Source organism: Mycteria americana, chromosome 3 (assembly GCF_035582795.1).
Source record: "Mycteria americana isolate JAX WOST 10 ecotype Jacksonville Zoo and Gardens chromosome 3, USCA_MyAme_1.0, whole genome shotgun sequence".
NCBI lineage: Eukaryota > Metazoa > Chordata > Aves > Ciconiiformes > Ciconiidae > Mycteria > Mycteria americana.
Window position 1 is genome coordinate 16,457,415 of NC_134367.1, and position 27,973 is coordinate 16,485,387.

Genomic DNA, 27,973 nt, shown 5'->3' on the forward strand with positions numbered 1-27,973 from the left:
GATTTATTTTTTTTTAAATTAAATCCCTTGAGGGCAGTAACGAAAGTGCTGTATAAAGGTATAGTGTTGTTACTTATTATTGTGTTATATTAATATATTTACATATGAGAATACAGAGACTATTTTGGATTTTAATTTAGATTTTAATGACCAAATGCATTATCATATTACATATTGTATATGCTATCCATTTGTGAAAAGAAATACAGTACAATATATATGTATTAAAACGTGTATTTATAACATAGGTCTTTTGTCACTAATATACAATAAATTTTAATCTAAAGGTCAAATCTCCTTAATAACATTCCTGCCTTTCATGGTTCCTCATCCTCCACAAATTCCCTGTTTTTTATTTCCTTCTTTCCACTCATCTTCTTTTTCAATTGCCTTTGAATTTTGTGTGGGTAACTTAAAGATGTGAGTGTTTTAGTTTTTAATGTAAAGGAGCGGTATTCCCTGAGAAATCAGGTGAGAGACTTTCAGAGGCTTTTCATACCAGTCGTTGAACATTTGATAGTAATGCTTTTTGCTGGTTTGGGCCATTTTCAGACCTGGTGATCACTGGGTGAAATCTCTAAAACTTCAGCGGACTAGGTCTGAAATACATTTTAAAGAGTCTAAATTTACTTTCACTATCATGCCAGTAGGAAACATACTAGCTGCAATCTATACCAGACCATTATTTTATTGTTAAGGATAATTTCTTTGTATTGTGTTACAGTTGTCTTCAGGAACATTTTTTCTTTCTTTCTTATTTCAGTATATGTGTTGATTTAGGACAAAATCAGTAGTGACAAGTGATTTTGTAAATATGTACAGAGATAAGGAGATTTATAATATACGAAATTCAGAAACAGTCTAAGATGCTGTTCACTGTTGAGCTATTTTCAAATCAATACATGATGCTCCCTTTCTCAGATTTGATATTTTTCATTTTGACTCAGTGATACTTTTTAATGCCAAGAGACATGGATATATAGAAGCTCATAATACTAAAATAATTAGGAAGTCATTTTTGCTTTCTTAAAAATGAAAATGAGGGGGTTTTGACGTTCAGTAAATTTCAAGGTACTGTTGTAATTAATAGAAAATGTAGATTATCTGAATATAAAAAATAAAGTTACTTTACATCAATCTTGAAAACATATGCTCAGGTTTAATGAAACTTCAAGATAAAGTGCTTTATTCTTTTTCCTAGCTGTCTCTGAAAAGTAATTGAGCTTTTTTCTTTTCCTTTTTTTTAATGTTGCAGCTATTTTGTGCCTTTCAAGATGACAAATACTTGTACATGGTAATGGAATACATGCCAGGTGGAGATCTTGTCAACCTTATGAGCAATTATGACGTGCCTGAGAAATGGGCCAAGTTCTATACAGCCGAAGTTGTTCTTGCTCTGGATGCAATTCACTCCATGGGATTGATACACAGAGATGTGAAGCCTGACAATATGCTTTTAGATAAATATGGGCATCTGAAGCTGGCAGATTTTGGCACTTGCATGAAAATGGATGAAGTAAGTATGCAACTGAATAATGTATCATATATAAAACTGTAATTCTAAGGTTATTTTCTTATGAATTATAATACCCAAAGGAGTATTCATCAAATGGTCCACTTGGTTGGAAAGCTGTTCCTTGTCTCCTAGTTTTAAATACAAGGGTACTTTAAATAGTGTAACCTTGTCTATAATAAACTGTTCTGGCACACGGAAGAAGGATGTAAACTTACTTTTTGTTATTTTTGAAAGCATGTGTGTTTATGAATTTCTCAGGTTCATTTTTTTTGCCAAATGTCTGAAAAGCTTATGAGACAACTAGTTTCAACATTAGTAACCTTGGAACAGTTCATAAACTGACATTTTTCTGTAAATGAAATTATTTTATAGGCAAGATACAGTCTCTTTTTTTTTTTTTTTTTTTACTGTGTCTAATTGTTCTCATAGCATCCTCTAGCGGTCATTAAAATGAGGTCACAGTAAAGGCAGCAGTGGTATGTGATATATTGATTAAAATTTGTGTTAGCTATCTGTCAGTATGTCATACATTTTAATTGCCCAGATTTTACCATCTACAGCCAAATACAGTTTTCTAATGAGATTGTGTAAGAATATTTTATTTTTAACAGGATGTAATACTTTATATTATTAAAGGAGACTTAAATATAAAGCTACCTTTTGTAGTTTGCACTTTTAAAATCTTCTCTGACAAACAATGTTATGCTGTAATTTACATAATATATTCATTCTGTGAAAAATTATAACAGGTTATAAAAAAACTGTGTATGAATGTGTATTATGATTTGCCTGGCCTTCGAAAGGTTTCTGTATTAATGTTGGCAAGGATGATCCTTTTAAGCTTATTTGCTTTAATGTATTAGATTTCCTTCTGTATTGTTTATGCGGTGCTTGGTATAATCTCTGCAACCTACTTGCATCTTTAAATTTGCATTTGCATCTTTAATGTCTCTTTAGCTGTATCTGGAAGTACTGTCTCTGGTTAGGGTTTTTTTCCTTTCCTGTGACAATATATTAACTTCATTAAACAACTACAGCGGTTTATTGAGGTTCAGTAGTCTGTCTAGTTTTGCTGATATTGTAGTTGTTATTCTAAAGGCACATAGATTGTTTACCTCCACTTTGATGATTTACTTGCCTGTATTTTAGGGGACAGCATTTACTTTAATTGAAAAAATCAAAAGTAGTACTTGATCTCTCAATTCAGTCCTTAAAAAAATTAATCTTGGTTTTGAGCCAATAAACTGTAGGTTTTAAGGAACCTGATGTTCATCGGAAGAGAATAAAAAAAGCATCAAAAAGTTGATAATACAAATCTAAAGAAAAAGGGCGATCCCTTATTCTATTTTAGGGATTCCAGAAAAGGTGAACCTAAGCCTTTTTTTTTTTTTTTTTTTTTGTTGTTCTTAGAAGAATGGAATACTAAAATGTGGTTGAATATATTATAAATGTGAGAAGTATATGCACATTTCTCGTAAAGAGTTATAGTGAGCTCCAGTTTGGACTGGGCATCATCAATGAACCAGTGATCTACTAAAGAAGTTAATTTTTTAACAGATTACAGTTTAAGTTCTTCATGTTTCTCAGACTCAGTGGAATGGCAAAAATTTTTTATACAGGAAGCTTTAGACGTTGAGAGGTTCTGGATTGTCTCCAAATCTCATGCTACTTCTTACAAAACAGAACACATCCCAGCTGTGTAAATATAATATTGATTTTGGCAGGATGATTTCTAGAAAATATATGCTTACCCAGTACTTATTTATTTTTTCTGATTTGGAGTTCTTTTAGCAATTGTGCACATTTGCATCTTCCTTATGCTGTTGAGAGCCCAGGAAAATTCTGCTGCAATTTGGTGACAGACTTTTTTTAACCTTTGCTGTGGAATTGAATTCAGTGTCCTCTTAAGGCTTCTAGGCCAGTCCAGACACTTGCAACAGAATTCCTCCTTACCAGTATGTGAAAAGAATTGCTAAGTGTTTTAGTGATCTTTTCCAACATAAGAGGAACTGGCCTGTTTATGTAACTCAGTTGTGATGGTTTTGGGGTTTGTGGGGTTTTTTGATTTTTTTTCTTTTTTAAAAATCTGCAACAAAGTGAGTATTTCTATACTTGAATAAAGCATAGAGTTGGCCCCAAAGGTTTAGTAGGAATTGTAGTTGCCTTTTGGTATTTAGGTATGATAGGGTAGCCCAGGGCACGTTTCACCAGACTAATCTTCAGGTTTTCTGTAAGAAAACAGACAGTAGCGTGATTGGCTTTGGTAGGTATTGTAGAGCCAGGAACTGCTAGTGCTGCCAGGCTCAGTACATAATGCTGCCTTGTGCTAACTGAGCTTTTAGAAGAGCACAGATTTAGAGGATAGCTCTTGAAAAGAGATGTGACTGAAAGAATGGATGTTTACCATTTGGGATTATTGCCTCAGCTCAGGCAGTTTAGCTGCAAGAAGGAATGTGTTCCTCTTTTTAGAACTCAACTTATTTCTCACTGAAGCTTGTCCAAGACTCTGCTGGGTACTTCTTGCTTCAGTTCATTGCCTGCAGCATGCTGCACAAGCCTGGGTGCACTGTTAACACCTGATGTAAGCTATCCTAGTATTTCCGCACAAGCGCTCTCCAGCTCTTGTTTACTGAAAAGAACTTCGTAAGGGAGTGAAAGCCTGATTCAGTGGATGAGGAATAGGTTGGATGGTCGCATCCAGAGGGTAGTGGTCAACAGCTCAATGTCCAGATGGGAGATCAGTGACAAGTGGTGTCCCTCAGGGGTCCATACTGGGACGAGTACTGTTTAATGTCTTCATCAATGCCAGAGACAGTGGGATCAAGTGCACCCTCAGCAAGTTTGCAGATGACATCAAGCTGAGTAGTGCAGTTGACAATACCTGAGGGACAGGATGCCATCCAGAGGGACCTGGACAAGCTGGAGAAGTGGGCCCATGTGAACCTCATGAGGTTCAACAAGGCCAAGGGCAAGGTCCTGCACTTGGGTCAGGGCAACCCCTGGTGGTATCAATCCAGGCTGGGGGATGAAGGGGTTGAGAGCAGCCCTGCTGAGAAGGACTTGGGGGTACTGGTGGATGAAAAGCTGGACGTGAGCTGGCAATGTGCGCTCACAGCCCAGAAGGCCAACCGTATCCTGGGCTGCATCAAAAGAAGCATGGCCAGCAGGTCGAGGGAGGTGATTCTGCCCCTCTGCTCTGCTCTGGTGAGACCCCACCTGGAGTACTGTGTCCAGCTCTGGAGTCCTCAGCACAGGAAAGACATGGAGCTGTTGGAGCAGGTCCAGAGGAGGGCCACAAAAATGATCAGAGGGCTGGAACACCTGTCCTGTGAGGAAAGGCTGGGAGAGTTGGGGTTGTTCATCCTGGAGAAGAGAAGGCTCCAGGGAGACGACATTGTGGCCTTTCAATACTTAAAGGGGGCTCATAAGAAAGATGGGGACAGACTTTTTAGGAGGGACTGTTGTGACAGGACAAGGGGTAATGGTTTTAAACTAAAAGAGGGTAGATTTAGACTAGATATGCGGAAGAAATTTTTTATGATGAGTGTGGTGAAACCCTGGCACAGATTGCCCAGAGAGGTGGTAGATGCCCCATGCCTGGAAACATTCAAGGTCAGGTTGGACGGGGCTCTGAGCAACCTGATCTAGAGGAAGATGTCCCTGCCCATTGCAGGGGGGTTGGACTAGATGACCTTTAAAGGTCCCTTCCAACCCAAACTATTCTATGATTCTTAGCCTTGGTCCAAGACAGCAGGTCATTTGGGTTTGATGGAGATCCTCCTGAGGATGAAAACTGAACTGCTTTGTCTTCAGCAATATAATAATTCTGAATTATGCTAGGAAACACTACAGCCTCACTGCCAAGTTGTCATAAGCTGTGGGAACATGCTATGTCTCATGGACATCCTTTTTAAAATTTCTTCACTGCACATCTCTCACATAGCTTCAGGAGCCTCCCTTGAGGTGGAGTTCCAAGATCCACCTTGATCTTTTGAGGTGATGAGAAAAGTCTCAGGTGAAACAATGACCTGAGAGTCCCAAAAGGAAGCTTTGTATGAGAACTGCTGTAGTAAATGTGCTACTAAGGCATAAAGCAGAGGCTTAGTATTTGAAACACAGGAGTAACACTTTGTCCAGAGGAAGCAGTACCCTTTAGATCTGTTCAAGTGCTGAAGTACAGAAGGCAGAAGTCATTGTGCAGAATGTAGGGGACTGTCAAGATGCCATGTACTGCACAGACAGGACTTCCCTGTTTACTTGGCTTTAATGCCAGAGATCATAGAAGCTGGTCTGACTGTGGTATTAAGAGTATCCAATATTTAAAAATACATACAGAGCAACGCCCAAGTTCTTTGAAAGAACAAGTGCATAAATGAGAGGAATAGAAATCTGGGAATATTCTATTCAGGTGATAATGGACCAGCCTCCCCAGGGACGTGGTAGAATCCCCATCGCTGGAGGTTTTCAAGATGTGATTGGACAGGGTGCTAGATAATGTCACCTAGGCTCCCTCTCCCCTGACAGGCTGGGCCAGATGATCTTTCAAGGTCACTTCCAACCTGGTCTGTTCTATGATTCTGTGAATGCATTTTTAGATTTGTTCCTGAAACAGAAAGTAGACAGTTTTATGGGGAGTAAGTACAACCAACTCCACGTGCTTCAGAGAGATACAGTCCACTGAAAACCGATGTTAGCATGCAGGGCCCTTTTAACTGTAGAAATATTTTTTTTTGTTTTCTTGTTCAATTCTTTGACATCTTGTCTGAAAACTTAAGGCGTTGTTACCTGGAGTTCTTTAGCATCTGTAATGTCATTGGAAAGAAGCTTTCTTGTTGCTACATACCAGCCGTCAGACTTGGGTAGGGCTGGCTTTTTTCTGGCACGACCTTTGCTTTGTTTGCATAGGACTTCATAAAATATTGATATGTATAACATATTAAAAAGTGTTCTTGTTTTGGTATATTAATTATAGAGGAATGGGAGTGAGGTATTATTAAGTGCTTAGGCGTCAAGGCGATGAGGCTGTGACTGAAGCTGCAGTCTTTCAGAAAAATCTTTCAGATTTTTCAGAGAGAAAAAAAAAACTTTGAAAAAAAATCTTTGAAAAAATCTTTCAGATTTTTCAGAGAGATGTCTTTCAGAACTGTTTCAGTGACTGTTTTTAAAGAAGCTTCTTACCCAGGGAGGATTTCAGATGGCTTCAGCCAATCTTCAGTGAGTGAAGACTCAGACTTTCCCTTGTTGTAATTTTGCATTTGCATAAGGAAGAGATACATATGCACCAGTGCTGGAGGCCTCATTAAGATGCCACAGTCCTACTAGATCAGCAGAATCACGTGAGCCTAGAGCAATTCCTCTAGTACTCAAAGCAAAGAGAGGCTTACGCTTCAGAGAAGACCTGTAGGTTTGTGTACAGAGTGCTGTGACAAGCAGGATGATCAAACGGTGGTTCCTGCCATGTGCCAGATCCATTTTTCAATGTTCTCAGCTTTAGATTTCTGGAGCCTTTGGGTTTTAGTTTATTTCTCAGTGTTAAAATGTGTTAATCTGTATTCTTCTTTGTACAAAGAATCCATTAGGTCTTCTGAAAAGAGTTAACTTAATTTTCTTAGCACATAGCTTGATAATCCTGGAATATCTGGTGCATAGTATAGGAAGCAGAAGTTAACCTGCTCTTCATTCTGGAACTGAAAAGTTAAAACTTCCTTTAGGTGTCAGCGTCAGCATGGAGTTGTAGAAGATGATAGGCATTTGCCAGGAGGACATTTGAAGTACTCCTTAGGTCTCTGCAGTATTTAGTCATCACTTTAGTTTTTGCCTGCCAGTTCATGACTTTCCAGTTTTCTGGTTTAGTCTTTTGGCACTTCATGTTGTGTGTGAAAAGAAATACTGTAATTTGCTGTCTAATTTTTACATGTCAGTACAGTTCCCAAAGCAAAATGTTTCTCTCCCTTTCTTTAAATACGTATTTTGACTGTAGTTGTTGCTGCTAATATTCTGTATTAATACTCAGCCAAAGCTGATGGCAAAATGCACAAAGAACTTTGTAAGAGGACTTAGAAAAGATTTGAGGTTGAGAGACAGAATAAAAGATGAGTGTATTTTTGGTGCCTCTCCAACTTCATCCAGGATTTCATTTCATTCATCCATCTGGTCTCTCTGGAATGAATGCAGTGAATTTGATTAAAGGAAACAAGGCTTATAAGTCTGAACCAGCATGCTGGCAGATCTGACGATGCTTCTGCGTCATTTAGCCCCTGCATTTTTAGTCTCTCAGTGTGAAACAAAGAGAATGAAGAATAGTTCCATTAATACAACTGTGTTAATATGGTAATAAAAATCACTTTTTTTAAAAAAAAAGCTTTTCTATTCTTGAAAAATAGCTTTTCCTTTTATTTTTTTCCTATCTTTTAAGTAAAAACTGAGGTGTGACTATAAAAATTTACCTATAACTTATTTATTGTCTGAATTAGACAAAACCATTATGTATCTGCTATGTAGAGCCTAGAACTCATAGCTTGTCAAAATTATTCTGAAGTTTTTCCCTGAACTCAGTGAGATAAGGAGCAGTCCAATATGGTGTGTAGCTTCATATTGAAACCAATAACAAAAATTAAAAATTGGTCAATCTTTGAAAGAGGTAATCAAGAAAAACTGCTATGGAGTAGGCAGGGGAGAGCACGTTATCAGGAATTGTCATTCCAGTCCATATTGCTTCTGGAGTAAAAAAAATAGAGACTTTCAAACACATTCCTCAAACCAAGTATTTTGGGCTATATTTTTTTATGTTTTTCTGGTCTGCTAATAGTTTAATTGTTTAAAGACTCAGAAGTATTTTTAATTGAGCTGTTTGAATTCTTACTGTTGCACAGACAGGTATGGTGCGCTGCGATACAGCTGTGGGAACCCCTGACTACATATCGCCCGAAGTTTTGAAATCGCAAGGGGGTGATGGTTATTATGGACGGGAATGTGACTGGTGGTCTGTAGGAGTTTTCCTTTTTGAGATGCTCGTTGGTAAGTAGTGATTTCTTCTGCTAATGAGATTATCGTTGAGTCTTTACTGTGCCTTTAGCTGTAATTTGCTGCAAGGGGGATGGTTGTACCTCACTATCTAGCAGATTCTGACTTTTGGCTGATGCTGTTGCTTCATTCCTGTTCTCTTTGCTCTCTGCTGCTATTATGCTGTGACAGCTGTTTGCGTGCTTGCTCCGTGATTAGTTCCCTGACTCAGTTCAGCTTAAAACTAATTCTTGGAGTAGTTCTAACTGGGGTCAGCTACCTCATCATCTCATGAATGTTTGTGCCGCCTCAGGGGCAGTAGAGAGTTTTCAGGGATGCAGAGATGGGAAAGGAGTGGGAAGGGCAGGACTGCCCCCTTCTTTTGTTTGTTTTTCCTTCTCCTCTTCTTTTTTTCTTCCTTTTTTTTATTTCTTCGTTTTTTTTTCTTCCCCCCCATGCACCCATTTTTTTTTTTCCCCTGGCACTAGCAATGGCTTCTGTTAGGTCAAAATGACTGTGGAAGTATAGCTTGGTTCTTTCTTTTATGCTTGGGTCAGGATTTTCCAGTAAAAGACACTGGACTGCTATGCCAACGAATATAGAGTATAATCTGTTAAGGAGATGAGTCATCTGCATCTTAAAATGCAGTGATGATCAGTATTATAGTCTAGTAGCAAAATACTGATTATAGAAGGATGGAATTGAGCATATAATTATTAAAAATCCAAATCAGCATGTTCTAGGAATATTGCAGATCTGATGTTTTTGGTATCCTCAGCCAGGAAAGATGTTTGGATGTATGATGCTATTACAATCTCTGTGTCTTTCAGAATTAAGGCATTTTGACTTACAAAAAGTGTGGTTTATAATTAATAGTCTCTCATAAACAGTTTTAGCAATAAATAAAATTCTTCAGTTACTATAATACTGGACATAGGTGTCCAGAATGTTTTCTCAGAGCCTTTTTTTTTTTATTCCCCACTTGTATCTGAGTGGGAGGATTCTCCCCTTTTTATCCTTCTAATGAAAACATTTTTTTAAAGTGAAAGTGGAGAGGTACAGTTTTTGCAGGAGCTAGATTATATGAGGGAGCCTGTACCTGATTAGGACAAAAATCTGTCTGCGTTTCAGTGCAACACACTGTGTTTTTATTCTGAGGTTTCAGTATGGGTTGCTACGCTCAAGGGCTTTATTTGGTGTAGTTATTTCTAGAGTCTGGAGTTGTGTTAGAAAATTTCTAATATGTCAGAGGTCTCATGTATTTTTCCTCTCAAAGTATATCTTATTTTAATATTTGAAGCTATGCTATTTTTACTACTTTTTTTCCTTTTTGCTTTAGACTGAACATATTTTTTTTCCTTGTGTGTACTCTGGACTGGAAACTTCACTTTCATTAACTCTGTAATTTTTTAAACATTTTTTCTGATGGGAGTGAAATAACAATTTTGTTTCTATTTCAGTTTTAGCCATGCCATAATCCTGTATGTGATTAACAGTGTACCCTTTCAGCTGAATTCTTGTCTTCTTTCTTTGTGCTTTTCATGAAACCTTCTTCCTGCTATTTTTTTCTTAATCTGAGCCCCTTTCTTCCTCTGAAATAAATATGTGATTTTCTATCTGTGCAGTCTTCTGGAAATGTTAAAACCTGGTTCATCTTTATACTGGTAATTACAATTACAGGGCCTAGTTATGCCCTGTAATTATTTTATTTGTCATTCTTAAATCAAAAAATATTCTCATCTCAATTGGATTTCCTGTCCGACAGCACCAACATCGTTTCCTTCAATGACTTTGTTTACAAACACAGTATTTGAGGCTCAGGTCAAATTCATTTGACAAAAATGGTGACTTAGGGTAGTTTTGAGGTGTGGCCTAAATCAAAACTGTTTCTGAGACCAAAGATAACTGAGAAGGGGAAGGCTGGAAAGAGGGAGGCAGCAGCAGCAATCAGTGATCTCCTCCTCCATTGTGGCAACCTATTGAATTTACTAAAAGTCTAGGTATTTCATTCAAGCTGGTAACTACTAATTTCTTATTTTGCCACAAAATGACAGAAAGAGGCTAAGGATAGGATTGTTGCATTTATATTCTTTCTGAAAGCTGAATGGTTTTTGTCCATTGGTCTGTTTGTACATTTTTTTCAGCTTTTGAAGTTTTTAGTACCTTGTTGGAAGCGTGCAGTCAGCATGCTGACTGCCCTGCTGGCTGATCCCTGTCTGCACGCAGCACAGCAGCGCAGCGGAAAGAGCCTAGCTCACGTGATTGATTGTTCACCTTCTCTATTAAACCTATGGATTAGTTGTGAGAAAGGATTTATGTGAAAGTTGCAGCTTCTTGATTATTGACCCAAACCATTTGTATATTCAGAATGTTGTCAGTTAACTTGAATGTCAGTTACCTTTATCGATACTGAATCTTTTCAGTTGTCCCAATTTTACCTTTCTTAAGGATATTTGCAAAGAAACTAGACTCAACTAAAGCCTGTGCTGCAAACCTTTGCATGAGAAAGGTCAATGATTTTTAAAAGCCACCTGCCCATGTTAATATGGGCACTCAAGCTAATATAATTTATCAGTCAACAAGATTTATTAATATGGGTTTAACAGTGCAGTAACACACTGTGAAGGCTCCTGCTTAGAGCTGACTTGCCTTAGGCAGCTCCAGGGGTAGCCACGGTAGACCTGCATGCCTCTGAAACAGTCTTGGGATAGCTTTGGTGGATTCTTTCCAACAAATGTGCATTAGCAAATCTTTAATGAGTTTCAGTCCGTTATACATAGATGATATACAGATGGGAATTCATGTGGGTGTCAGCCATCATTTAAATTAGAAAACACAGTGATAGTCTTCAGTTAGAACAAAAGATGTAATTCACTAAGTGAAATTTTGGTGGTGGTATGCCTTTGGTAGTGTATCTTTAGAGGTATACATTATTTTGTACCCTGCATTCCAATTTTATTGGGTTTTTTTGAGTAAAAGACTATTTCAGGTAAAACTGCTTGACTTTTCTTCATATCTTTTGTCTTTTTCAACTTACATGACTTGAACATGACTCAAAATCACAGTCAATTTACTATTTTATTTTCAGGCGATACTCCTTTTTATGCAGACTCACTAGTAGGAACATACAGTAAAATTATGGATCATAAGAACTCATTACATTTCCCGGATGATGTGGAAATCTCTAAGCATGCAAAGAACCTTATCTGTGCCTTTTTAACTGATAGGTAAGTGCATGTATTATTCTGGTACTGTTTTTATTTTGGATGGTATTAGCACATGTACATTGTAAAAATTAATTCCTTTCATTACTTCTCCTAGTCTCTGTTCAAATCTCTTCTGCAAAATCTCCTGCTCTCTAGTTTTTCTTTTGGGTGTTTTTTCCAGGTATTGTATTTTATTTCTGTGAGCAGTTCTGACAGCTCTTGTTAACATCACAATTCGTGCCAGACAAATCCTTCCAATTGCTGTGTATAACACAGTAACAAACATGTAAGGTTGAAAGTAATTTGTAAGCTCCAAGGCAGGGACCAGATTGTTGTGCTCAGTGTCTAAGTGGGTGTTACTTAAAAAAATGAAAGCAAATACTTTTATGAAAATAAGCATGTATTTACTGAGTTTGTTTAAGCTTTCTTAGAATGTTTGAACTTTTAAAAATTTGCTTGGTTGTATTAATTGACAAGTATAGCTAACAAACCAGCAATAAATTGATCTAGAGGTGTCCATTTGTGGAACTGAGCTGTTTATTGATATTAAGCTGTGTAAGCTTGTTCTTGACCTGAACACTTACAATTTTCTTTAGTTCCAGAAAGCAGAGATCATCTTCAATTTCTCTGATTTAAAAGAACACCACTGTAGGTCTGTAGTTAACTCTGGATTGATGATGCCTTCTTATGCTTTCCTGTAGTCACCTGAACTTGGCTACAGCAGAGCATCTAGCCTTTATAGAATGAGGGATTGGGAAAAAAAATTGGCTTATAACTGTTTTTGCATTCAAAGAGAGATTATTTGCTCTGTTGAGCAAGATCGCGGTTACTCAGGAAGGATGTGCTTTAACAGCATTTTTCACCCTTAGCAGCTGAAGGTTAGAGAGAAAATATGAGTAGAATTTAATAATGTAAATGCGGCGAGGTGTACTTCCACTACGTGTGTCCGTCTTCCTGTTTAATACAGTGCTCAAGTGATTTATTTGAAACAGATGCTTTCTTTCCGTATGCGTGATCACTGCTGAAGCACTTACAGAAGGAATAAGCATCGACCCTGTGATTTATTAGTTCTTCTACATGCATTGTTTTTATGTCTTGTTCTTGTAGATAGTTTTGAGAGAGACTTCTTCTGGTCAAAGTAAAAGTTTCTTGTTGCACTTAAGATTTACTTCACTGCAAATATCAGCAAAAGATGTATCAGGGTTAGTTATGGGGCAGAGGATGGAATTCTTAAAATATTTATTTCAGTCCAGCTTTGAATAACTGTTCTGTGCAGTAAGTTAGACCTTCCTTCACTTGCGTCTTAAGGTTTGTCATGTGGTTTGGCAGACACGGAACTTCTGCAGTTTTTTTTCCCCTGAGGGTGTTGGGGTTTTGTTTGTGTTTTTAGTTTTTTCTTAGTTTTTGCCTCAGTGCTTTCTTTCTTGCTTTACTCCCCACGTGGCAGACTCCAAATTCTGGACATTTTAGCAGTCGCAGGGAGAGTGCATGCTAAGAAACAGAGTACATTTTATATAAGAAACTACAGATCAGTGGTTGGTGGTTTTTAAAATTTTTTTCATTTGACCATTAATGTGGTTAGCACAGACAATCTTTACTGAAAGTTTCTTTGCTGCTTATGAGCAAGTCAGAATTTAAATAACAAAAAACAGTGTTGTTTTTCCTAATGTGAATTTAACTTAATTGCTATGTTTAGGGATGTGCGACTTGGGAGAAATGGGGTAGAAGAAATAAAGCATCACCCTTTCTTCAAGAGTGATCAGTGGAACTGGGACAACATTCGAGAGAGTAAGTAAATTAGCTTAAAAGTTCTATTTTTGTTCAGTATTTGCAGTAGTAGAAATGAAAATAAACTTTGGGCTGTATAAATTAAGTAGGTATTTTCTATCTATCAAGAATCTTGCTCAAACTTCCGTATTTATCATTTGTATTATAAAAACTCTTATCAGTAAGCGTTAGTAAATACACATTTTTCCTACTGAATTATCCTCACCTTTATCGTGATTTTAATGTATAGATTTCTCTTTTGAACAACAGAACTGGATGTTTTAGAATTCTACCTAAAAAGAATGCATGTTAGGTTCTGTTTCTTTGTGGCTTTTGTTGTTTTGTTTGGGGGATTTTTGTTGTGTTTTGGGGTTTTTTTAACTTTCTGTAGTTAAGACAGTAGTTTGACAGTGGTCTTGTCAGTTTTACTGCTTTTCATTTAAGGCACGGTAAACTTGATAGCTTTAAGCAAAAAAACGAAGTGTGATCAGTTCAGATCATGAGCTTGATCGTAACTTCTAAAGGCCTGTATTTACTAAAGTTTCTTAAAATGATGATTGTATTTACAGTTCTGTTCTCAAACGTGATTACCTTAGCAAATACATTTTATGCATTACGTATTCTACGCATTAGGCAACTAATGTAAAAACAGATTTCTCTAGAAAAAAAATCTTCACAGTGATATTTACAGATCTGCTGCATGGTTAATATGTATTTAAGTTGTCCTAGCAGGACAACTTACATTATAGGCTTTTTAATATTACAGAGATACCAGTATTTAGGAAGTGGCTGAATCTTAGAGTGAAGTTGATCTTTTCTCCCCTTTTTATAGCTGCTGCTCCTGTTGTTCCTGAGCTTAGTAGTGACATAGATAGCAGTAATTTTGATGACATTGAGGACGACAAGGGAGACGTGGAAACCTTTCCAATCCCCAAAGCCTTCGTGGGAAACCAGCTGCCTTTTATAGGATTTACCTACTATAGAGACAATTTGTATGTGATAATTTAATATACATTTTTAGAAATACACCTGCAGATTTTTCTTCTATCCTTTTTTTCACTCTAGATACATAATTTATTCATTGCATTATATTCATGTATGTCCAATTGTGAAGATACAAAATGCAGTTTAAGTAGACTATATCATTTGCTACTATTTTGGTTATTTTGATAACTGATTAAACACATTATTTTTATACGCACAAAATTATGTAGTCTCTTAAAAATATTTTAGGGTTAAAATACTGCTAGATTTGTAATTTACTTCTAAAATGGCTTTTTATTAGTAGCTTTATAAAAAAGTTTACACAAGATAATAGCTTTCTAGGACTCAAATAGTTAAGAAATAATTGTATTAATTAAAAAATTATAAGCTGCTATGGATTTGAAAACATATGTTATACTTCACTTAAGAAAAGATTCAAATAAGAAAGATGCACTCACACTGAAATAAAACAAGCTTCATTCTGAGAATAGCGTAGGACAAATTAAGACTTGAGAGAATTGATTAAAATGAGTTGATTGGCAAGGTTGCCAGAGTTGTTGAAAACTTAAATAAGAGCTGGAGGGATTTGTTTTTGTTTTTGACAGGTTGCTAAGTGACTCCTCTCAGTCTTGCAGAGAAAATGAATCTGTGCAATCTAGTAAAAATGAGGTTAGTGCCTTTTTTCGTAAGTATTAATGGTATGATTAACTAATTTTGTTAAGTCTGTTAAGAAAGACAGTCTAAAATAAGTTTTCAAGAAATTTTGTGGGGGGCTTTTTGTCTTTTAATGGTCCTCAATAAAAACGCTATTTTCTATTTACAGGACAGCAAGGAGGTAAGTACATTATTTGAATTATGAAAGGAATGAAAAAATTCCTACATAATTTGTGTGAATGTGAAATTTCTTAAATGTTTATTTACCAAATTGTTAACAGTAAACCAGTTGTACTTTGAAACAGTTGTGCTCAAGTATTAACGTACTTATAGTATAAAGATGAATGAATACAGATTTTTCTTGAATTCTTTTGGCATCTAGAATTTGTTTGGAAAACAAATGTGTAAGGCTCTGTTTGCCACAAACAACATCACTCTTGGGAAGGTTGTGAATTTTGGCTCCACACTTGCCTGAGTTATTCATGACTGATTTATTCAGAGTTTGGAAAAGTAAATTGTCACCTGCAGTGATGAAGGAATATTTAAATCATGCTCTCAGTTGAAGTGAGTGTATGGAGCATGTTTATCCAGCTTTTGAAGATTGACAATTGAATTTAAATTTGCAGATGACAGGAGAATGTGATGGAATTTTCATGTACTTACTTAGTTCATTATGTTACTTAAACATTTATATTATTCAAGTGTAGATAGTATATTGTTAACATTTCTTAAAACTTACAACTCCTTTTCAAAGTTTAAAAAATAAGTAAAGGAAATGCATTATGTATTGACCAGCATATATTTAAATGCAAATTTTTATTAGACTCCACTTCATTCTTTCCTGTCATTGCTGAATAGATGAATAGTTTTAGACATTGCTGAATAGATTAGTAGTTTTAGAGTTTACCTTTTAAAAAGAAATTCTGCTACTGTTTAAAATACATAGTGTGACATTCATGATATTTGCTTTATGTTGTGATAGTAAACGTAGTTGGTAAAATTTTGCATTTCACTTCTGACAACTTTTTTCATTTGTATTTTCTCAAGCAATGAATCTCTGGTCTTGGTGTCCTTTTCAGTGTCCCTTTTCTGGGAATCTTCTAATTGTAACAATTATAAAGTGTTTTAGAAAACTGCATTTTTACATTTTATGTTTGGAGGGTAGAGGAGGAGGGGGAAGGGAGGAAGATAAATGTATTTGAAAGCCTGAAGACATGAGGCGATTCCAAAATTTATATTTATAATTTATTTCATGAACATTTGGGTATGTGACTCACAATTTGCATTGTTTTGCTTATTAAAATATTAAAAGTATTCTCAAACTTGAAAAGTGTTTGTTAGCTTCTGTATGTATTAAACTAAGAAATTCTTCTTTATGTGAGGTCATTGAACATGCTTACTAATAGTCTCTGAATATTGTCCAATTTGGTCATGTGGCCCCCTTTTTATTTTTTAATTTTATTTAGAAAAAACTGTCCCAAAAATTCTGCTCCAGTGGAAGGTTTCTGTCTACAGAGAAAGAGTACAGCAAACAACCAGTAACAATATTCTTTGCCCGTAGAAATTTTATGACTCACAATCTGTGGCACGTAATTCTGCAATGGTTAGATTTAATGTAGCCTGCAGCAAATTTCGTTACTATAGATCTGTGTCTTTAAAATCATCAGGATTAATACCTTGTAAAGATATAACTTCCTGGTGATGGTTTTAAAATAATATAGTGGAAGGTTGAATTCATTTTCCTTGCTTTCCCTTTTTTTGTTATCTAATTGAATTACACTTGTTTTATGTGATAGCATTTTTATATGTGGGCCATGCTTTTTTGACATTTTACACAGTTTCAGAAAAAACTAAGCAAGCTCGAAGAACAGCTCAGTAACGAATTACAAGCCAAAGATGAACTAGAACAGAAGTACAGGTGAGACTGTTTTGACATGTTTGGTATGTTTATAAAGAAGTTCTATTACACCTTTGGTTTTTGAATGCTTAAAAGCATTTTAATCCACTTTGGGGATTCCTAACCCTGCAAGCAGACCTCACTGTAAATTGCTGGCTTAATTCTTGCTACTCCTGTGACTACTGGGTTGGGGGTTTCTTTGCTGTAACTCTCCATAAGAATCTCTCTATTGTTTGAGTGATTTCCCCAGTCCTTGAAGTTTCATGTGATTGCTGAAAATAGAGTATCTTACATAAAACTAATCAGACACATCCAAACATTCTGATTTCTGTATAATCAGCAGGGTTTAAAAATATTTTTCAAAATTTTTCAGGTCTACTAATACTCGTTTAGAGAAGATAGTGAAAGAGCTAGATGAAGAGGTAAGTCTGTAGTTATTTCTTATTGGAATTAGAACTTTAACATTTGTGTGTGGCTTTTTTCCTTAGGAAACAGCAAATTACTTTTGAGTAGCTGTGTATTTATAGCAAATAATACCAGTTGATTTCTTGATATTCACAAGCATGAAATTGTTGTCACTGCTAACATATTTTCATTGTGATTTCTGTACTACAACTACACATTTGTTTCCAAAATCTGTTTTTTACCATGGTTTTTAGTTTAGAGGAGACAGCGTAATATGAATAATCCATATACAATTCTAATAACTGAAGATGCAAGAGTAATGTTGCTAGAAGAGGAAGCCCTTTTTTTGCACTGTTCAAACAGTGTCAGTAAAAGGACCCTCTTTCTTGCCCAGCTTTGCACTTCAGTGCTACTACAAATTGGTCATCTCTTTAGTGGACGTGTACAACTTAATTTATTGCTCATCCAGGTGCATGTTTGAGACCTTACATTACATGTATGTGTGCTTCCTGAGTTGCTGCTAGGTTGGTTTACCAGATTCAACAAATCCAAATGATCAAACAGTTTTAAAATTGTAAAAGCTCCTGGCCATAGTCATCCTGGGCTGGATTTGACCACATGTTCTGATATGCTGTGTTTGCGGCAGGCAAACGGACTGTGTCTTTCTCCATTACAAACTAAACTGAGTGCATGAGCTGTCTTTTTGTCATTTAAAGAATACCATTCTTCTGTATGTAATTAGTGGTGTTTTTTTAAAAATATATCCAGATAACTTCAAGGAAGAACGTAGAGTCTGCAGTCAGGCAGTTAGAAAGGGAGAAGGCTCTTCTTCAGCATAAGAATACAGAATACCAGAGAAAAGCAGAACATGAAGCAGATAAGAAGCGCAATTTGGAAAATGAGGGTATGTTGAACCATGCTTGAAGGGTTCTGTTTTGATGTGGGTTTTTAAAAGATAAAATAAATGAATTATAGCTCAAATTAAGGCTTTTTCATGACAGTGATTAACAATGTTGAATTTTTTTTTTTTATAGTTAACAGTTTGAAAGACCAGCTTGAAGATTTAAAAAAGAGGAATCAGAACTCTCAAATATCCAATGAGAAAATCAATCAACTACAAAGACAGGCATGCCAACTTTATATATGTATATTTTAAAATAATAGCTGTTTGAACTACAGATTTTACTAGTAGTGGAGGGAGTTGAAATGTGTAATGGAGTTTTAAAAGCTGTTCTTTCTTGTCATGTTTTGGTGTTCGAAAGTTAACTTAAAATACATTCCTTTTTATTTCTTTAATCCATAAAATCTAGTATTCTGTAGTAGAAATGGTAGGTGTTACATTTTAATTGTTTCTGAAGTATGTTTTTATGAATCTGTAGTTGGATGAAGCCAATTCTTTGCTGCGATCAGAGTCTGATACTGCAGCCAGGTTAAGGAAGAACCAGACAGAAAGCACAAAGCAAATCCAGCAGCTGGAAGCTAATAATCGAGAACTACAAGATAAGAACTGCCTGCTAGAGAATGCTAAACTCAAACTGGAGAAGGACTTTCTCAATCTTCAGTCAGCTCTAGAATCGGAAAGGAGAGATCGAAGTCATGGATCAGAGATTATCAGTGATTTACAAGGTATTCCCACAAGTGTTCTGAAGTTAAGCTTGCTTTTCATTTCAGAAATAGAAATAGGTTTTGATGATGTTATTTGAGCTTCAGATTGTGACTAGATTAGCGTGCTGTTCTATACACTGTTCTGTAAGTGTGGACACACATTTAAGAGAAAATATGTGACAACATTTACAAAATGTTATTGATAACTTTTAAAATGACCCTGAAGGGAGATATTCTTCATAATCAGAATTAGAAGCTGTTACATTTGAAAATTTTTATCTCTAAGTAGATACAGTACATTCTTTTTCCACACACTGCCCACCCTCATTGATGTTTTGGTCATTTTTAGGTCGAATATCTAGCCTGGAAGAAGAAGTAAAAAATGGAAAGAGTGCATTAGCCAAACTGGAAATGGAGAAGAGACAATTGCAGGAAAAACTTACAGATTTAGAAAAGGTAACAGCACTTCTAAGTGAACATTGGTGTTACGTTCTTATGGAATTTTTAAATTTGCACTTTTATTACTTGAGACATGGAGACAAAATCTGTGCAGAAAATAAGCCTTGTTTTCAGTGTTTATTCTTTTTCTTTGATTTTTTTTGTTTATTGTTTTTGCAATATGAGAAGTGGGGAAAAAAGGCAGCATTTCCCTTAAGATAATAATACATTTTACTTCTAAAGTACATGTACTCCAGTGTGTAGCTTAACAGTGCAGAAGTAACATGTAATTTCACCTGATTTTTTTTTAAACTGTCAATATTGCCAAAAATAAAAAAGCTTCTGCTCAATTTTTTTCAACAAATTTGTAATTGGAACAAAAGTATTGAAAAAATTCTTCAGTAAACTTAATATTTGAGCCGCTCTTACTATAGAATGTTGGTTGTTAAGGCAGTAATTCTATAATTGTTTGCAACTGGGGATGTCATTGTGCATTTTTGGAGCACTTTGCCATCCATAGAAAAACATTTGTAGAAATGAGTTCTCAGTTAGCTCCATAGAGTCTGAGCTGTCTCTTCTACTCTTAGCACGCTTTCAGGCACCATGTTACTATTGTCCAAAATTTTTTCTTTGACCTGATGTGTTTAATGTTTTATTTCAATGTAATTTCTTCTTTAACAGGAAAAGAGCAACATGGAAATAGATATGACATATAAATTCAAAGTTATGCAGCAGAACCTTGAACAAGAAGAAGCTGAACATAAAGCCACAAAAGCACGATTAGCAGACAAAAATAAGATCTATGAGTCTATAGAGGAAGCAAAGTCTGAAGCCATGAAAGGTATGTATTAGGTATCACAGTTGGACTTAGGTGTAAATTATACGACGTAGATAATACAGTCTTTTAATGCTAGTGGAAGCCTAAGTGTAGGCTTTTTTCCTTGATTCTCCTGTTCTTAAATACAATTAGTGTCATAAAAATCAGTCGTAGTCCCTTTGTCCTTGCTTTGCTAGGTTAAAGACACACTGTTTTATTCTCAGACTAAAACAGGTGCTCTGTTGCACAGGTTCTCATTTTCTGTGCTAGTGTATTCCGAGTTAATTTTTCTTAAACTTATATTACTAAAACTGCTTGAAACATTTTTGTTAAGAGCTTATCTGTGTTCTTACTCAGTGTACTCATACCTTTTTTTGTCTTCCTAAATAAAATACATCAGCAACCTTACGATTTAAATATGTAGACCAGACAGAGTTAGAAATAGCAAAGCCTTTGCTAGGCTTCCATAGTCACTATGTGTATTCTGGTGCATCCCATGATAATGGAAATCTCTTGGAGAGAGGGTTAATTACTAAACATTTCCAGAAGATGGCTCTTACATTTGAATTAAATGGCTTGTGTTTATTGCAGCTACTTAAAAAGCTACCTACAGATCCTGTCCTTCCAGGTGTTCAAAAGAAGCACAGATGATTCAGTAATAATGGCTGAATCACTTGGCATATCAGGTTCCTAAACAGCTTCAACTCTTTAAATGATTTCAAATTATCATAGTCAAAGCAGAACTTCAGTAGATTTAGATGGATTATTTTTAAATATCCACCCTTTTTATCCATCTCAGGTATGTTGCAGATAAACTGGAAGTTATCTTGAAATTCAAAAGTAGGAAATAGCTATCAGTTAGGAATGCTTGCAAAAGTATCCTCTGGGAGTGGATTGACTGTGAAAATTTTAATGAATCACTCTTCAGTGTTAAAAGGTTAAACATGCTGCTTATTGTTAATATGGGATAGACCTCCTCCCCCTCTCACCCTCCAAAATCCCCTGGTTTATACTGACTGACATCTTAAATCTCTTGCTTCACAGAAATGGAGAATAAACTTTTGGAAGAGAGAGCTTTAAAGCAAAAAGTAGAAAATCGGTTGTTAGAAGCTGAAAAGCAGCGCTCCATGTTGGACTGTGATCTCAAACAATCACAACAGAAAATCAATGAGCTCCTTAGGCAAAAGGATATACTAAATGAAGATGTAAGGAACAACGACAAAAGGAGTCTTGAGTGGAACCTGGTTTTCAATGTCATAATATTTTCCCTATTATAGCTATGTTTAGAGATGTTTGTGAATGAAAATGGCAGCAACTTCTTACTTCTCTGTATTTGGACCTTTAAATAGTCTACTTTATGGAGTGTGGTTTCATTTTTCTCAAATATTTCACCGTTACTGATCTTAAAAAGTTTTTCTTCTGGAATGTAAAATGCTCTGAGATTGAGATGGAAAAACTAGCTTATTTATTGTGCGCTAATTCCTTTATTCAGGAAACAGCTTTCACTTATCAAAAAATGTGAGCATGTTGTACAGAAATGTAGAGGAAGTCAATAAGAGACACTGTTTAAATGTTGCTTTCTTGTATAGGTCTGTAAAATTCACAGTTTTCTGTTTATTTTTCAGGTAAAAAATCTGACATTAAAAATAGAGCAAGAAACACAAAAGCGCTGTCTCACTCAAAATGACCTCAAGATGCAAACGCAACAGGTCAACACCTTGAAAATGTCAGAGAAGCAGTTAAAACAGGAGAATAACCATCTTCAGGAAATCAAATTAAGTCTGGAAAAACAAAATAACGAACTCCGCAAGTACGCAGAGTTGCTCTGTATTTAATAATGTTACTGATGTGTAATTATTTTTTGGCAAAAGCTGAGACATGATTAATTTTAAAAATTTGCTGCACAGAATATGCTATTCTACAGTGCAAAACTTAATTCTGGTTAAAATAATTTACAGTGACTCCAGTTGAGATTTGCCGTAGTGATTCAGCAATGTATAGATTTGTAGTAAAAGATGTTATCCTGAAAAATCTTAAAAAACCCCAGCTTAAAAATAAGAGTGTGAGGACTTCAGAGAAACACGTATTTAATAGAAAGTCTAGGTACTTTTTTTTTTTTTTTTAAATGGCATAGGACTTCAGTGAAGAGGAAACTTACTGGCATTATTAGGCCATGAGAGCTTATTAGAGTTGGAAAGGAATACTAATACAGAGCTGTGAAACGTTACCATTGGAAATATCCAGTACTAAAGATGTTTAAACACATCTGTTGGGCCTTCAAATAGGAATTGTGTTAAATGCCAGCAGTTCTTCGAGTTCTTACAAGCAGTATTTGTACTCGATAATAAATAAATAGATACATATTTTTTTACATAAAGAACATTCTTGTGAATGGAAAGACTTTAGCACATCTATCAGATTAATCTCATTCTTAGCTCCTTTATGACTTCTGATGGTTTATCTCCTTGTGCTTTATCTTTTCTGTCAGCTCACCTAGAAGGCATCCACATGTGAAGGTTGCTGTAATGTGAAACACTGGCAGAAATCTTTTCTACTACATTACTGTTGTTTTGGACTGACTAATTGACTTTCTGAGTTGTTTTAATGACAGATGAATTCAAGACATTATGCATGTCAAAGAATACAGACATGTTTTCACGGACTGAGCTCTAGCAAACGAGAGACCCAAAACAATCTGTCATATCAGTGACGTTTGATGTGGAAATAAGATTCTGTCGGTGGCCGATTGCTTTATCAGTGTCTTTTACTGGTTAAACTATGTGACACTGTTGTAGTTAGTGTGTTAACAGTATTAAACTGACTTATTAGTGCAATTTTCTCAGCTGTAAAAGTGAAAAAGAGAGCTGGTACCCAGAGGTACCAAATACTTTGGTCAGGAAATGACTTGAAGCTCCTAAGAGTGTGAATGCTGTCTTTTCTATTTACTGGTTTGGAATATCTTCTTATCTTTTTTCTTTTAAAGTATGTTATTCCTTTCTAGGGAACGTCAAGATGCAGATGGACAAATGAAAGAGCTTCAAGACCAGCTTGAAGCTGAACAGTATTTCTCGGTATGTTTTATGCTTCTTTATTTTTATACTAATCTGTTTACTAAGTACAGTGTTAGCTTTTCTTCTTCCTCCTCAGCCATCAGGCATTTCACATCTCTAACCTAAAGTGGATCCTTTTTCTTCTGTCTGTCTTTAGTCTTGTCTGCAGCCTTGTCATCACTCCTTGTTCTTGATCACTGAGCAGTGTGAAAGAGCTCGTGTTAAGAAATGTCCCAGCTTTGGAAGGGAGTCTCAAACACAGTTTAGACGGAGGGAGGAGTGAAGCAGCTCATTTTTCCACAGTGTGAATATTTTTCTGCATGTTTGAAGCCTTTTGCATTCAGCATCTCCTACATGCTGCATGGAAAAGAAGAGCGGCATTCTCAGAATCACATGGTGTAACAAAACATGTGTTTAAGGCTTGGAAAGAAATTTTTGCATTACAGCCAAACTTGGTAGAGATCTGTGGTGCGTTGACCCTGGTTGGATGCCAGGTGCCCGCCAAAGCCACTCTATCCCTCCCCTTCCTCAGCTGGACAGGGGAGAGAAAATGTAACGAAAGGCTCCTGGGTCGAGATAAGGACAGGGAGATCATGCAGCAATTATCGTCACAGGCAAAACAGACTCAACTTGGGGGAAAAAATTAATTTAATTTATTACCAATCAAATCAGAGTAGGTTAATGAGAAATAAAACCAAATCTTAAAACACCTTTCCCCCACCCCTCCCTTCTTCCCGGGCTCAACTTCACTCCCAATTTTCTCTACCTCCCCTCCCCAAGTGGCACAGGGGGACGGGGAATGGGGGTTGCGGTCGGTTCATCACACGTCTCTGCCGCTCCTTCCTCCTCAGGGGGAGGACTCCTCACACTCTTCCCCTGCTCCAGCGTGGGGTCCCTCCCATGGGAGACAGTCCTCCTCAAACTTCTCCAATGTGAGTCCTTCCCACGGGCTGCGGTTCTTCATTAACTGCTCCAGCGTGGGTCCCTTCCACAGGGTGCAGTCCTTCAGGAACAGGCTGCTCCAGCGTGGGTCCCCCACGGGGTCACAAGTCCTGCCAGCAAACCTGCTCCAGTGTGGGCTCCTCTCTCCATGGGTCCACAGGTCCTGCCAGGAGCCTGCTCCAGCACGGGCTTCCCACAGGGTCACAGCCTCCTTCAGGCATCCACCTGCTCTGGCGTGGGGTCCTCCATGGGCTGCAGGTGGATATCTGCTCCACCATGGACTTCCATGGGCTGCAGGGGGACAGCCTGCCTCACCATGGTCTTCACCATGGGCTGCAGGGGAATCTCTGCTCCGGTGCCTGGAGCACCTCCTCCCCTCCTTCTTCACTGCCCTTGGTGTCTGCGGAGTTGTTTCACTTGCATGTTCTCACTTCTCTCTTCAGCTGCAGGTGCACAGTTTTTTCCCCCTTCTTAGATATGTTATCCCAGAGGTGCTACCACCTTCACTGATGGGCTCGGCCTTGGCCAGCAGCGGGTCCCTCTTGGAGCCGGCTGGTACTGGCTGTATCGGACATGGGGGAAGCTTCTAGCAGCTTCTCACAGAAGCCACCCCTGTCGCCCCCCTGCTACCAAAACTTTGCCACGCGAACCCAGTACAAGATCTGTTGGGAGTTTTTGCTTTATTGTGATAAGGTACAACAGAATAAATAGGTATTGTACTTAAAAATCATCGCTAGCATATGGAGGTTAATTTATATTAACAGTGCACAGCCAGTTGCACTGCAGGTAGAGCCCAAAATGCTTGTTTCAGAATTAAAGGAAACTTAAGATTTTACTGGGCTCTTTAGGTCAGTGGGGTGAAGGACTGTCTGAAGTTTTAGTAGATCAAAAAGTTGCACACATTAAATGAGAGAAAGGGAGAGTTGAGGTCAGTTGACTGCTGTGGATAGGCCAGAGACAGTCTGTCTTGAAATCCCTGCACTAAATGCACTTGGAGTTGTCTGTCACTTTACCTGTATACAGTCATTTGAGTGTATAGAGCGATATAATTTTTCTTTCATTTCCTCGAGAGCTCTAGATTTGTATCCATTTCACAAAAATTTGAATTTCAAATGCTTTTCTGATCTGTTTTTTCCCTTCCTCCTATACTTCTTTTTGCTCTTTAACTGTCATGTTGTTTTAATGGATTTGTATGGTTAAAATCTAAATTCTACCTCCCTCCCTCCCTCTGAAAAAGATCTAAAATAGCAGAAAAAAATAAATTACTGATTTTCCTTGTTTCTGATACTTCTGATTTTCTATCATAATAGTATTCACATTGAGAGTCTCTTTAACAGTATATTTACAAACATATAAAATGTATATCATCATCTATCCACTCACAAATACACAAGTAAAAAAAAAAAACAAACAACAAAAAAGTAAAATAACCAAAACATATTTGGGAATGATGATGACGACACTTAGTTAAATTTGGAGAAAGCATTGCACAATTATACTCTAATTGAGTGTGTGATTAAAGAATTGCATACAATGTCATCTTGTGTAATTTTTTGTGTACCTTCAAGCTAGAATATGCAAGTCACATCCTTTTCTATTCAACTTTAAATTCTAGACTCTGTACAAGACACAAGTTCGAGAACTTAAAGAAGAATGTGAGGAAAAGACCAAACTTTGTAAAGAAATGCAGCAAAAGATACAAGAGTTACAGGATGAGAGGTAGATTTTACTAGTTGTACTACTAATATATAAAAGATTATGAAGGCATTTTGTTGTTTTATTCTTTTTTTTTTTTTTTTTTTTTACCCTCCCCCTGCTCCCCAGCCATACCCTCCCATTTTTTAAGTCAATAGAGTTAATCGTATGTATCAATAATCTGCAGAGATTCCTTGGCTGCTCAGCTAGAGATTACATTGACAAAAGCAGATTCGGAACAACTTGCACGTTCCATTGCTGAAGAACAGTACTCTGATTTGGAAAAAGAGAAGATTATGAAAGAGCTGGAGATTAAAGAGATGATGGCTAGGCATAAACAGGAACTTACTGAGAAAGATGCCACCATAGCCTCTGTGAGTAATACGAATCATAATTTTGGTAGAGGTTTACAACGGCCTGGGTTTTATTTGCAGTTTGAGTTATCCATTGTTATTTAGCATACTTAGACGTAAATGATATACAAGTATCTCTGACACTTTAAAAGTATTTATTTTCTATGAATGAAATAAAAAAATCTCTTATCATGTTTCTTCCATGCATATCTCTGGTCATTCTTTCTTCTGTGCCCCTACTCCTCTTACAGCTAGTCCTCGTATCCTTATCCTGGTTTTGCTCTGAAGTGTTTCCTCCTGTCCTGTAATGCTTTCATATGCCAAGTGTGTTTTATTACATAGTCACGTGTACTTTTTGTTTTGTAGTTGGAGGAAGCAAATAGGACACTAACTAGCGATGTGGCTAATCTTGCTAATGAGAAAGAAGAACTAAACAATAAACTGAAGGAAGTACAAGAACGTATGTATTCTCTGAACCAAATGTAATTTAATTTGAAACCAGTTTTGTTCTTTAATAGTACTATTTTCTTTTGTAATGAGCTTTCATAGATTTTTTTTTTTTATTACCTTGCTACAGAAATTACAAAGCTAAAAGAAGAAGAAGCAAATGTAGGAAATATTAAAGCACAATTTGAGAAACAGTTATTGAATGAAAGAACGTTGAAAACCCAGGTAAGCAAATGTATCTAAATGAATGAAGAGATAGTGTTCATGAATCAAATAATCTTTAATAGAAAACTTTCCATGGAAAACTATCTATATATACCGTTACCACTTTGTTCTTTTTTGCCCCTGAAACATATTGATTTTTTTTCCCCCCCCTTCTACTAAGTAAGTAGACTTTCAGTGTAGTGAAACTGCATCCTCATGATTTATTATAGAGGAACTCCTAATCCAGATGCAGTCTGCCAGCAAAAATCCTCATTTCAGTCAAATGAATTCATATTTTACTGGTTTCCATCTTGATTTATATTCCTCTGTAAGTTCCATAAAACATAAAATTTCTGATTTTAATCTGGATTGTTTTGTAGAACAACTGGCATTTTAATCCAAAGATACATTTTGGGGCTAGCTAATAGAAACGAAAGAGAATATTTAGATGAGTAGAAGTGTTCAGAGCAAATGCTTGCTTGAAGTGATAATGGCATCATTGCCTCCTTCTCAGTTTTGAGTGGTTAAAGTAACTTTATAGTACTGGGTATGCAGGTGTCTTGGTTTACAGTTAGATTAAAAGTGTCTGGTCATGGGTAGGAGAGAAGACTTTGTTTCTTCACAGTGTAACTATGTATTTATTGGTGTGGTTTTTGTAATTTTTTTTTTTTCTTCCCCATGGGAAGGCTGTGAATAAATTGGCTGAGATCATGAATCGGAAAGGTCCAGTCAAACGTGGAGCTGACACTGATGTACGGCGGAAGGAAAAGGAAAATAGGAAACTGCATATGGAACTGAAGTCTGAACGAGAAAAGTTAACCCAAATGATGATCAAATATCAGAAGGAAATCAATGAAATGCAGGCAGTAAGATCCTTTTGCAAATATAAACATTCATAGCATTTTCTGTAATTCTCAGTGAATTGATACAGGCTTTAAGGTAGTGTATACAGTCTGTATTCCTGAATTTCCCCTGACCAAAAGAAATACGC

At 36.5% G+C, this 27,973-nt stretch overlaps 1 protein-coding gene across 3 annotated transcripts in view; it reads left to right on the plus strand.

Moving 5' to 3' along the window:
• Nucleotides 1-27,973, plus strand: part of ROCK2 (Rho associated coiled-coil containing protein kinase 2) — a 106,229-nt gene that overhangs the window by 64,053 nt on the left and 14,203 nt on the right. For 2 of the 3 annotated variants that reach the window (XM_075497946.1, XM_075497947.1), the window contains exons 5-25: nt 1,256-1,516; nt 8,389-8,533; nt 11,607-11,745; nt 13,421-13,512; nt 14,324-14,483; nt 15,081-15,152; nt 16,964-17,047; nt 17,400-17,448; nt 18,200-18,335; nt 18,466-18,557; nt 18,811-19,057; nt 19,386-19,492; nt 20,156-20,315; nt 21,336-21,496; nt 21,917-22,101; nt 23,293-23,362; nt 25,899-26,002; nt 26,166-26,352; nt 26,698-26,791; nt 26,909-27,003; nt 27,669-27,848. In XM_075497946.1, coding sequence (XP_075354061.1) covers nt 1,256-1,516; nt 8,389-8,533; nt 11,607-11,745; nt 13,421-13,512; nt 14,324-14,483; nt 15,081-15,152; nt 16,964-17,047; nt 17,400-17,448; nt 18,200-18,335; nt 18,466-18,557; nt 18,811-19,057; nt 19,386-19,492; nt 20,156-20,315; nt 21,336-21,496; nt 21,917-22,101; nt 23,293-23,362; nt 25,899-26,002; nt 26,166-26,352; nt 26,698-26,791; nt 26,909-27,003; nt 27,669-27,848 — 2,820 coding nt within the window. The remainder of the gene's footprint in view (nt 1-1,255; nt 1,517-8,388; nt 8,534-11,606; nt 11,746-13,420; nt 13,513-14,323; nt 14,484-15,080; nt 15,153-16,963; nt 17,048-17,399; nt 17,449-18,199; nt 18,336-18,465; nt 18,558-18,810; nt 19,058-19,385; nt 19,493-20,155; nt 20,316-21,335; nt 21,497-21,916; nt 22,102-23,292; nt 23,363-25,898; nt 26,003-26,165; nt 26,353-26,697; nt 26,792-26,908; nt 27,004-27,668; nt 27,849-27,973) is intronic. The other variant, XM_075497945.1, reaches the window with a different exon arrangement.